This window comes from Mus pahari, chromosome 5, assembly GCF_900095145.1.
Source record: "Mus pahari chromosome 5, PAHARI_EIJ_v1.1, whole genome shotgun sequence".
Lineage (NCBI taxonomy): Eukaryota > Metazoa > Chordata > Mammalia > Rodentia > Muridae > Mus > Mus pahari.
Window position 1 is genome coordinate 134372575 of NC_034594.1, and position 12669 is coordinate 134385243.

The 12669-nt window shown below is 39.6% G+C and overlaps 1 protein-coding gene across 2 annotated transcripts; it reads left to right on the plus strand.

The window, feature by feature from the left end:
* The first annotated feature begins 1759 nt into the window (after window positions 1–1759).
* On the plus strand, window positions 1760–12438 carry Tnfsf18 (TNF superfamily member 18). 2 transcript variants are annotated; one of them, XM_021199114.2, is made up of 3 exons: window positions 1760–2019; window positions 7623–7656; window positions 10597–12438. In XM_021199114.2, exons 1-3 carry the CDS (start codon window positions 1885–1887, stop codon window positions 10947–10949), a joined length of 522 nt encoding a protein of 173 aa, XP_021054773.1. In that variant the 5' UTR covers window positions 1760–1884; the 3' UTR covers window positions 10950–12438. The 2 variants fall into 2 exon arrangements, with proteins under 2 accessions (XP_021054773.1, XP_021054774.1); XM_021199115.1 differs by having other exon boundaries at window positions 1944–2027; window positions 10597–10949.
* Window positions 12439–12669: the final 231 nt, after the last annotated feature.

Sequence of the window (12669 nt, forward strand, 5' to 3'; positions counted from 1 at the left end):
GTGCTTAATTTGTATTTTGATAGCAGGAGGAAAAAGCTTATATTTGTGGGTAAAGGACAGAGTATAAGCTGAGGTTGGGGACAAGGTACGGGAAATACCTTTTAAAAGATAGGCCATTTAAAAGGAAATAATTTTCATTTTATTTTATTAGATATTTTATTTACATTTTAAATGTCATCCCCTTTCCTGGTCTCCTTTCGAACCCCCCCCCATCTTATCCTTTCTCCCCTCCCCCTGCTCACCAACCCACCCACTCCCACTTCCTGGCCCTGTCATTTCCCCTACACTGGGGCATCGAGCCCTCTCAGGACCATGGGACTCTTGCCCCATTGATGACCGTCTAGGCCATCCTCTGCTGCATATGTAGCTGGAGCCATGAGTCCCACCATGTGTACTCTTTGGTTGGTGGTTTAGTCTCTGGGAGCTCTGGGGGTACTGGTTAGTTCATATTATTGTTCCTCCTATGGAGCTGTAACCCCTTCAACTCCTTGGGTCCTTTCTCTAGCTCCTTCATTGGGGACCCTGTGCTCCTTCCAATGGATGGTTGTGAGCATCCATTTCTGTATTTGTCAGGCACTGGCAGAGCCTCTCAGGAGACAGCTATAACAGGCTGTCAGCAAGAACTCACAAACCACATCAAATTCAAAAGGGAAGACCAAAGTGTGGATACTTTGATCCTTCCTAGGAGGGGGAAAAAATACCCATGGAAAGAAACAAGGTGTGGAGCAGAGACTGAAGGAATGATCAGCCAGAGACTGCCCCACCTGGGGATCCATCCCATATACAATCACCAAACCCAGACACTATTGTGGAAATAACTTTTTAAATGATAGCTTTATTTCTACTCAATGTTAGAATTGGAATTTGGTTCCAACATGGTCCAAGTGTGAGAAAATTGACCATCATGTTATTTACTAACATTTGCTAAATTCAAGTAATATATTTGCAGGTTGTTTTTTTTTTTTTTTAAAAAAAAGATTTATTTTATATGTATACATTTTTTTTGCTCACATATATGTATGTGTATCACATGTGTCTGATGCCTTGAGGGTCAGAAGATGGAATTGGATTCCCCGACACTGGAGTAATAGACAATTGTTAGACACCACATTGTGGCTGGGAACTAGACTTAGTTCCTTTATAAGAGTAATACATGCTCTTGCTGGCCAAGCCATCTCTCCAACCCCCAGATGCAGCTTTATTTCAAGACTATTTCAGAATAAACACATTTTGTAACTGGGAATATTGTGTGTGTGTGTGTGTGTGTGTGTGTGTGTGTGTGTGTGATTATAGCTTTGATTTGATGTCTTAAAACTCCCACCGAGGTGCAATTGACAAACAGAACGCGTGTATCTCTAAAATGGTACCTATGTGAAGTTTGCAGTGCGAAGACGTCATGAGAACCGTGTTGTTTAAACCATGCATCCTCACTCTCGAGCTCCTCACCTCTCTGTCTTACCCAGTCGTTACATCTGCAGTAGGACAAAACTTAGTTTTAAATTTTATTTAGTCTTATAAGACGTTCTCTTACTTGGAAATGATTTGGAATGCATGGCGTCTTACAGCAGCCGAAGCTGGCTGTGCATGCACACAGTACTTCCTCTTGCTTGAGGAAAGACTTTTTTCCTTCTGAACTTCCCTCGTAGTGGCTTCTGTCCCCCCTCCCATGTTTCTGTTGGCTCTAAGCCTTCTCATTCCTTTGTAAGTTTGGCCTGGTGCCACGATGACAACGAGTGCTTAGCAGTGTTCCAAAGGAAAACTCCACCTCCCACACCCACGGGGCTAACTAATTACTATAAAACATGACATCGCATCGTTCATCCATCACTTGTGGGTATCTGCTTTCCCCAGTTCTCATTCCTCTAGAGAACGAGTTCTAGCCTCATGGAGGAAATGCCTTTGAGCGAGTCAAGTCCTCGAGGGGCAGAGAGGGGCAGAAAGCCATGGCTCTTGTGCACAGTGGCTCTGTTACTGATGCTGCTCTGTTCCTTGGGTACACTGATCTATACTTCACTCAAGGTAAGGTGGTCATAGAGTCTACAGCTGCTGATCATATCATATAAAGGTTATTTATTTGTTAGCCAGATTATTATCACTGCCATTCAGCATTGCTAGAGGTAGTGGGGAGGAAGACATTTGACAGTACAAATAGTGTAAGCAATTTAAGCCTGGCAATGACATGGTTCTTCAAATGTGTTTTTATTCATCTAATGTTTTAAGACAAAAGACACTAGAAAATACTATATATTCTCTGTAGGTGAGCTAAAACTACATGTTTAAACTGAACCTTTAGGTGTCTTTGGAGGTTCTTTTGTCCTTCCTGGGACTTTACTAGAACCTTCTTCATAGGCAAAGACAAGACCTGAACCATGATACTCATCTTCAGGTAACTCCAGATAAGCTGTGGTCTCACTGGGAGAGGAGATACAAAACAGTAATGGGGAACAGTGACAGGAAGCAACTGCGTGTTGAGGAGGGTCATGGTGTCAAACTAGAAAAAAGGGAAATCCTGGGTTCCAATTCTAGATTAACCTCCCTATAACCAGCTGTGCAAATTGAGTAAGTTGTATTGTTGTTCTGATTTTAGTTTTTAAGTCTGCAACATGGTGATAAGGGAATGGATCTATTTACTTAATTCCCTGCTAGCTGTAATTATAGTGCTCAGTAATTTACCTAGGAGTAGGATGAACCATATAGTTGTGGTTTATGAGGACAATGACTTTGGGCTTGGGTGATCAGGGAAGGCTTCATGGAGGAGGAAGGAGCACATGTCTGTTTGGGAAGCCCCTGATTGTTATCAGGAATTTCCCATTGAACTCTAGTGTAAATTGTGGGTCTAGATGGGATATAAATTGGAAATGTATATCAGTTAGGTTCTTTCTAGAAGTGTTCTCTCTTACAGAACAGCCAGGGCTACACAGAGAAAACAAAACAAACAGACAAAAAAAAAAAAAAAAAAAAAAAGCATTGACCAGAAAGACCAGAAAGGAATTAAATAAGATGTTATATAATTCAAGAGTTGGCCTATTTATATTAAAAGATACTAAATCTTGGGCAGAATTAAATGACCTGTGTAAGGAAGGGTTGTGATGTGAGCCCAGGAACATTTTTCTGAGGAGACCAATCAGAGATGGTCTTAAAGCTATGGTTCTATATTGGCAAGATATTGAGAAAAGATGCAGGAGGAAGTAATGCACTGTTGATTCGAGGTTAGTTGGTATGGTACCAGCCAAAGACTTACATAGAAGCCCATTATTCTGTAGTCTGTAACTGTATAAATGGATGAAAAGCAGAGGGAGTTCTAAACCCAGCCCCACCCTTCCAAAGAATCAACCAAGACACGAACTTTCTGAAGCAGTGAGTGTTGAGAAGGCCACCCGCATTCTCAAGTGTTTAAAGGAGGAAGGCTGAGAATGCATTAATTTCACACTGAAAAGGCTTTTTCCTCCTGCAAACTTCCTCAAGTCTTATTAATCAGGTGGCTCTGAGCATCATTGAGTCTAGGTGCCCCTGACTCCTGCTGGTGAGAAGTGGCCGATGTCACTTTCTAAGTGACATCTCTTCCCATAATCAAACCTAGTTAATTCATGATTTCTGAAACTTTGATCCCAGATTGTCCTCTCAAAAGAACACATCCCTTTCAGTGAAGGGTTCCTCTTCTAAACATACTTAAAAACTTATCCCAAATTTAAGGAAGTAAAAAGTTTTGGAGTCTCTTTTTCCTGTCAGGATGCTTGGCATCATAGTTACTATGGAAACGACACTGGCTTTCAGGATTAGCTTCAGTATTACACTTTCCTTATTAGCTACAAATAAATGTCTTGAGCAGAGAGATCTGAGTGGCTGGCAGGTGTTGAGTTATGGGGTGGTCACTTCCACCTTTTCATACTTAAGAACTTAGACGTTTTTTCTTTTTTTCTTCCTTTTTTTTTTTTTGGTGCAAATCTCCATTTTTAGAAGGCTTGTCAAATAAAATATGGATAATACTTGGAAAAGTTAAAAAAAAATCTCTTCTTAAAAAAATCCCCATTTTTTAAAAAATAAAAACACCCTCTTATGTTTAAAAGTAAGATATGAAGCTTGCTTTCTTTCAGAAATCATCTTAGGAGAATTTTTTTCTCTCTCTCTCCTTGGAGACGTCTAGTTAAGAGACTAGACTTGAGCTCAAGGCGGTTGGCCAGCTCCTGCATGAAAGTAATTCACAAAAGTTGTCTCTGAAGAGTCCAAATAGTCAGGAAAGTCCCTTTCTTCAGTAATGAAGGGTGGAATTCCAGAAGGGAAAATGGAATTTGTACAACTGTACTTGCAAACAGACGGAGTAGATTTCGTTTCCAAACATATGAGGTTAGGATTAGCCTGGAGTTTGTTGCGGTCATTCTGAGACAAACCAAGTCACTCTAGTCTTCAACCAAAGTGAGGTTAGAAGACCAACTGATCCTTCTAAATAAAAGCAAAACTAGAGTAAACTGAAAGCTTTGCATGCAGCTTTTCGTAACAGTAACTGAATTATAAATAGAAACTGCCCCAGTGAGTCGTAGGGGTGAGAGAGAGAGTTTTGAATAAGAGTCTGGGTGAGGATGCCAGCTGCTCTTATCAGCCATATGACCTTGGGCTTGTTGCTTCATCACCGTGCTCTCATTTCCTCATCTGCAGAAGGAACGTGGTAATTCTTACAGAGTTGCCTTAAGGAATAGGAGGCAGTAATGTGCCTGACCTGCCTGACTCATGCTAGGTTCTAGATGGCTGTGATTAATATTTATACCACTGTTACTTATAAGGCTTACAATGAATACAAACAACAAGGGCATTTAAAATATGCGTGGTTTGTCTGACCCCCCCTTCCTCAGTAAAAGACCTCTTCTCTCAACCAAACTGATAATTTTCCAATTACATTTTAACGTATGGCAATAGTTACGGATGAACTCAGTGGCGTTTTCTATGTCTAAATAGATATTAAAGCAATTCCCAATAGGCTTTCTGGATGCTTGTCTCTGTCAGTTCATTTGTCTATAGATTTAGATTTTTCTGTGTACTTCTTACACATGGCGATACCTGGAACAAAATCCATGGCATTTATATTTTGCTGGCTACTTAATTGCTTCCTATGTGTGATCATGTCATTCTAGCTAGATTACAATCTTTCTGAGAGATAACAATTGTACATTAAATGTGTCTTTCTTGCTTAGACTGCTAGTATGATGTTGGGACTATAGGTAATTCAGTTGTTTGTTTAATTGATTTTTATAATCAGCATCATTATCAAAATAGCTGATACTGAGAAGCTTCAGGTAGCAGCATGTCTGGAGAAACCCTCTCCAAGAATCAGCATGGTAAAGGGAGAACAAAAGGTCTGGTGATCCCTGCTCTTACCCCCTGGTTAATAGACAAGGAAATTAGAGTTTGGGGAGTCCCTGCTGTAAGCCTGTCAGTCTTTGTGCTGAACTGACTTCGGACATCTATTCTAAGAAAACCCAAAATGTGGATGAAATAATCGCAAGAGCAAAATGGATTTCAGGAAATCCAGTGTCTTTTAGATTTTAGAGTCATGGTTTCTCCCCTGTTCTATTGCACCTCCTTATCAGTATAAAATGCTCTTATTATAATGTCCAATGTGCATATACTAAATAGTATCTCATGTCTGAGTAGAAAACCATGTACACAAAAGATGTGTACACACACGAGACGGAAACTCTAAAAGTTTAATATAGATTTTCCAGTCTAAGTCTATTTTGCTTTAGTTAAGTTGTCTATAATATATTAACATTTGATGCAAACATAATACAATAACTGAAATATTGTTTCTTTGATGCTGACCTCTTAGTCACATTCAGTGCCCTAGTGTTTGATAATATTGGTTTTATTTTCTTAATTTTAGCTTAACATTTTATAATGCAGTAACTTGAGGTTCATATTCTAATTTATCTTGATTTATGATTTTGACTGTACCAATTGAAAATTACCTTCTTAGACTTGGTGTTCACATATAATGTCATGTCTGAAAGCAAGGAATCTTGGCATCATATATCTAACTACCTACTTGATACCTAATAAGCACCACGAACCCACACCTTCAAAAGTTGTGATGGTTCCCCTCTTAGTTTCTTTCTATTAGTCCTTCGAATTTGGGTAATTAACTTAATTTGGGTAATTAACTTTTTCAATGACTGTAGTCCCAAACCTTGGAGTTACCTTTCTTTCTTTGCATTGCCTCATGCCAGCATTCATATCAGGAACTCCAGTTACTTCTTGCTTCCTTCTCCATATAGCCTCGCTTGACCTGAAAGCCACAGTTCTCCTGCTTCAGCCCAAGTGCTATTAAGACAGGCATGCAGTGCATCTCTCTTAGACCAGTTGGCTTCTTTCCCCTCTGCCAGCACCTTGGTCAGAGGCATGTGCTTTCCAGTTTATAGTCTCCAGTCCACGCCTAACTGACTTCATTGCCTTTACCTTCTGTTCTCTTTGTTTTTGTTTTTGTTTTTGTTTTCCCTAGCATAATAGCTGGACAAATCCTTTAAAAGGAACATAGATCAGTCTTCATGTTTAAAAAAGTCTTTTGAGAACTTTGCTCCAAGGAAACCAATGCATTTTGAGTACCCAAAACTTTGATGTTTGAGCCTTATTTTTAATCCTGAAGCATTTAACAGCATTTAAGTGATTGTATTTGTAAATTAGCCATAATTAATGTCACCTTTCAGCATGTAAGATGAGGCATGTTGAAACACTTGTTTCTGATTCTGAAGGCATCCTAGTTATTATACATGGCATGTGATTTTCTATACGTGAAATATTTCTGGAGCTAATACTGTTGTTTTAAGTAAAGGGAAAACAAACATAAGCAGAGGTCCCATTATCTTGTCCCGAGTGCAACAGATCATCTCGGGAAATGATAGGGATACAGAAACTGCTGTTCGTAGTAAACTAGAGAGGAAGAACGCAGCTTCAACACTTGTCTTGTGTGTCAAACGTAAATGAACAGAATGAGACACCAAAGTCTTGGATGAAAGACACCCCCCCAAAAAAGATCTGCAACCTTTCTTCTCACGATCAAATCTATCATTCAATGACACCATTTTAAAAATTAAAACAATGCTGCTCACCGCCCTATTCATGCTTTCTTTCTTTCTCTTTTTAAGATTTATTCATTTATTATACGTAAGTACACTGTAGCTGTGTCTTCAGACGCTCCAGAAGAGGGCGTCAGATCTCATTATGGATGGTTGTGAACCACCATGTGGTTGCTGGGATTTGAACTCAGGACCGTTGGAAGAGCAGTCAGTGCTCTTAACCGCTGAGCCATCTCTCCAGCCCTCTATTCATGCTTTCTTTTGTCTCTGTATACAGCTAAGTTCGTGTGTCTAATATACCTCTGCCCACACATCCTTACTCACTTGCTTCCTCCTGTCTTCCTAAAACTCTAATGTAAGTCAAACATAAAGGAGAGAGCCAGTCATCTGTAGAGGGAAATTAAGAAGTCAGGTGTACAGGTGTCTGTGTGTGTGTTGGGGGGGAGGGGTTTGGGGGTTGGAAAATAGTCTGCTTCAGAAACTTTAAGCTCTAAGTAATTAGTCGAGCATGCAGCAGTGGTGCCATCATTCTGACCAGTTCTTCTTTTCCTTCTACAGCCAACTGCCAAAAAGTCCTGCATGGTTAACTTTGGTGAGTAACTCATCTTCCATGGTCTCCTTTCATTTCCCTTAGATTCTGAGGCAAGAAGGCCAGTTGCCAGTGCCCTCGGAAAGCCCGTGCATCTTCTTGCTCACTTTCAATTATTGTTTATTACACTCACTCATCCCATACTTGCCGTCTGCCCAGTGAGAACTGAGGCTCCAGGGCCGAGTCCGATTGACAATCCCACACCTGGTGACACTCTCTGCAGGCGTAGACATCCCACTAACAAAAGCCTTGTGGACCTGCATACAGCAATCAGCTTTTCGTTTGGTGGTTTGTTAGGGATATTTTTCAGATTCCTACAACCTTTCGTCGAAGCAGCTCTTATATTTCATACATATCTGATGTCTAGTAGAGCCTCTGGGAACCATTACTGCTGTTAGTAAGTGCATAGAAGAGAAGGAAGAAGCACTTCCTCTTTGCTTCTGAGTCACTTTTCGTGACAGTCACCTGATATTTCGCCCAGAAAACATGGAAAACAGTGCTGCTGAGTGCTTTAGTTTCATTTCTGTTGCTTTTATAAGATACCCTAACAAAAGGCAACTTCTGGAGAAAAAGGATTTGTTTTATTCACAAGTGCAAATTACAGTCCCTCACTGTGGAGAAACCATGGCCACAGGCGTTTGAAGCATCTAGTCACATTCAGTCAAGAGCAGAGGGAAATGAAGTGCACTTGCTTATTGCTTGCTTTTTTTTTTTTTATTGGATATTTTATTTATTTACATTTCAAATGTTATCCCATTTCCTAATTCCCCCACAGAACCCCCTTATCCCATCCCCCTCCCCCTGCTTCTGTGAGGGTGTTCCCCCACCCACCCACCCACTCCCCACCTCCCTGCCCCCACACTCTCCTACACTGAGGCATAGAGCCTTCACGGGACCAAGGGTCTCTTCTTCCATTGATGCCTACAAGGCCATCCTCTGCTACATATGTGGCTGGAGCCATGGGTCCCTCCATGTGTACTCCTTGGTTGGTGGCTTAGACCCTGGGAGCTCTGGTTGGTTGATACTGTTGTTCTTCCTATGGGGTTGTAAATCCCTTCAGCTCTTTCAGTCCTTTCTCTAACTCCTCCATTGGGGACCTGGTGATCAGTTCAATGGTTGGCTTCGAGCATCTGAATTTGTATATGTCAGGCTCTGGCAGAGCCTCTCAGGAGGCAACTATATCAGGCTCCTGTCAGCTCAGTTCCTTTTTTCTACTTCTTTACAGTTCAGGACTTCTTGCCTAGGGAATGGCACCAATCATAGTGGGCTGGATTTTCCCATATCTAATAACTTAGTTAAAATACTCTGTAAGACCAACTTGATATAGACAGTTCTTTCTTAGGCTCTCTTCTCAGGTGTCTATAGATCGTGTCAATTTGACAAGTAAAGCTAACTACCACACTGAGTCTCAGAATATTTCTTAGAATACACGAAAAATATCAAGTGTATACATTTGTGATTGCTTGTGCCACATTTTCATTTGATAATAGACAATTTCTTTAGTTCAGTTTTTCACTCTTCTATCTTTTGCTTCAGTTTTTAAAAATACTTTGGTGCCCAGAGGTTAGGACTGTTTTTGAATGTGTCTCTCTCTGATTTTGTGTTTTATTTATCCAGTGAAAAGAATAGGATATATAATGTGTTCGAAATTTGTCCTTGATGTGATAAAAATGATGTTAAAGTGGTTTTTTTTCAAGTTCCATAACTGAATTAAATAGGAAAAAAATAGACTTGTCCCTGGAGACTGGCCCACAGCGTGCCAACAAGGAGAATTGCAGAGTTCACTGGAGATGCAGCAAGTCTTTGTCCTCCATTCTTTTCCAGCAGCTACCTCCGAGTCTTATCCTAGTTATTTATGTGTGAATGAGAATCTAAGTCAGTCTTACCTCTTTTAGGCTATGACCTCTATAACTAAAGTTATGGGTAATTAGAGAAAAATTCAGATAACTTTGAATCAGTAAAAGCACCTGTTGGGGGCCCTGAAGTTACATAGCTACAAAACCACTTACATTAGGGAAATATTTCAATGTAACACATAGGAAAAGAAATGACTAAATTTGTACACATACCTCATTTCCCATGTGGCAATATTAGACTTGGGATAGTTATATTTAATTAAATATACATATATTAATTAAATTAATTTATACCAGTAAATACTTGGAAATAAGCTAGATAATGCTATGTGAAGTTGAAAGTGGCATGGAGAGCCACATTTTAGATACAAAGCATCAAATTCAGAAATACAGACCTGTCAATCAATTTAGAGATATTTACTGATGCTGAGCTGGGAAGACCATTTGAACTCAGCAATTTGAGCCCAGACAGCAATACAGCAAGACTCCCATATCAAAATAAAAGAAAAGTTTGTTGAGCACACACAATTCTAAGAACTTATTTAGGTGATGAGAGTATAGCAATTGGAAAAGATTGGAGAATGTGTATTTATCAAAGACATCACACTCAAGCGGATGTAAGGCAGGAGAAAAATAGGCAAACTAATTTATAACATACTTCTTGCTAACACCTTACATGAAGAAAATTACAGCAATGCAGAGCAGGGTAGTCAGAGGAGAACAGTGTTGGATGTCGATTGGTTATGCCCATAGAGTAAATAGCATTCATATAAGAAAGATGTGGGGACGTGTAGATTATAAGCAGTTCTTATTCTAGTCTTGCTGTATGATTCCTCTCTCCCTTCCACTCCCTCCCTCATTCATATTACCTGAGAAGAGGTACAGAGTCATTTTTATCTGCAGCTTCTCAAAAACAGAGAGACGGTTTAATCTCCCAATAGATTTAAAATATGGTCTGGGAAAAGTAGTATAGTCCAGGTAAAGAAGCCACCTGAGGGAAGTAAAGCATATATTACAATCAGATAGAGGATGAAATAGTAATGGAAACATGATTTTCTTCTTCTTCTTCCTTTTCAATTTCTTATAGAACTATCATCCTCAAAATGGCAAATGACATCTCCTGAACCTCACTGTGTGAATACGATATCCGATGGGAAGCTGAAGATTCTGCAGAGTGGCAGATATTTAATCTACGGCCAAGTGGTTCCTGTCGATAAGAAACACATAAAAGACAAGGCTCCTTTTGTAGTACAGATAGTTAAAAACAATGATGTCCTACAAAAGCTAATGAATGATTTTCAAATCTTACCTATAGGAGGGGTTTATGAACTGCATGCTGGAGATAACATACATTTGATGTTCAACTCTAAAGGCCATATTCAGAAAAATAACACATACTGGGGGATCATTTTAATGCCAGATCTCCCATTCATCTCTTAGAAATTGGGTTTGATCTCCTCATCTTCTTCTGTGTATCCAGAGACGCTGGTGGGTGGGTTGGAGGGGGGTTGATTGTTGGCAATGCACACAGTTTGTGAGGGCTTACAATTTGACACAAACAGAGCCTCTTGGCGTATAAAAAGTTTAACCCTCACATCTGTTTGAAGAGGACTGTTTGGGTCAATCCCTAATGTTGAGTCTGCAAGTGGACTTGTACAATCCATGATAAAAAGGAGTATGGGCAACAGAAGACAGAAACACCTCCAAAGAATGTCTGTCTAACCTGGATCCCTGGGTTGAATGAGGTCCTGTTTCCATGGGAGTCTTACTTGGCTTGCAAAAAGGGTGTAGGGCAGTAGCTTGGCCTTTTTTTTCCATCAGAATTTCCTTGAGCTGTTTTACTTTAATTCCTTCAAACTCTCACCTTCTGAGAGCCTCCTAATGAAACATTGTTAGACTGGTGGGGTGGCCAAGACATGCCAACAACACCCTTCTTTTGAGGTGGTGTTTTAAGAGGACAGAGAACATTATGAAGCCTAGAGGGACAGAGGTCGAGATGCCACGAAATGGAATTGATATGGGATTTTTTTTTTTTTGTCATCCTCAGGATGCAGGTTCATCCTGAACTTTCCCCTAAGCCTTCATTGCTTTTGTGTGTATGTGTGCATAAATTCTGCAAGTAGAAAAATGAAAGTTTGCACCAGTACTCACTAGATTTAACACCAGAAAGTGATACTTCTCTGGCTGTATTATGCAATGATAGCACATTTTTGGTTGGTGTTCCCTAACTGGCAATTATAACAGTTTTTCCTAAACCACACAACAATGCTATGACGTTAATGGGGTAGATATTTTTGGGAAAAAATTGCACAGTGAGAACATGGGTAGACGAACCCTAGACTCTTACCTCAGTTCAGAACTCACAATGAATTAAGTGAGTGGGGTCTTCATTAGACCATTCACATGGTCTCTGCTTTGAAACCGGTGTTTCTCCAGTCTCATTATACATCGCTAAAATGGAATTAATTCAACTTTGAGATGGATGCATTGACTTTACCCCAAGGTGGCCAGAATGAAGCTGCAAGACTTTTACCAGCAGGCATTTTCCTCTTCTTGCCTGGAGCAAGACGATCCAGGATACTATTGGAAGAGTTCATCTCACTCAACCATGCTGACTTTCCAAAGAAATAATGAACATTTGTGTTCAACTTTTGGATTCTGTTAAATTTAGCCAGCTCGTGAGTTCTTGTAGAAAAGTATTTTAAACCAGTTTACAATATTTATGGGTATTTGTGGAAAGCTATATAGTGATATTTTATATTAAACTAATTTAAAAATATTTTTATTATATGTAACAAAAATACTATAGGCTAAGCTATTTCTTCTTATTTTTTTATGAATACTTGCTGAATTGCCAAAGGGTACAAAGACTCTTGTGTCTGCATATCTTCTCAGGAAATTAAAATTATATCATATGTATTTATAAAAATCTGCTAGTGTTGCTATTTGTTGTGTTGTAAGAACCACTGTTGGCATAGGCTACCACTACTTCATAGGAACCAATTGCTTAATTTTTAGGAATTGTGTAGTTTGAGAATTTTTATACTATGGAGACTGGCAAACATTACAAACCAGAACATTTCTACATTTCTTTTGGAAATCTGGTTCACTAGGACACCATTCTTTGAAAAAGTTCTCTCTCTCTCTCTCTCTCTCTCTC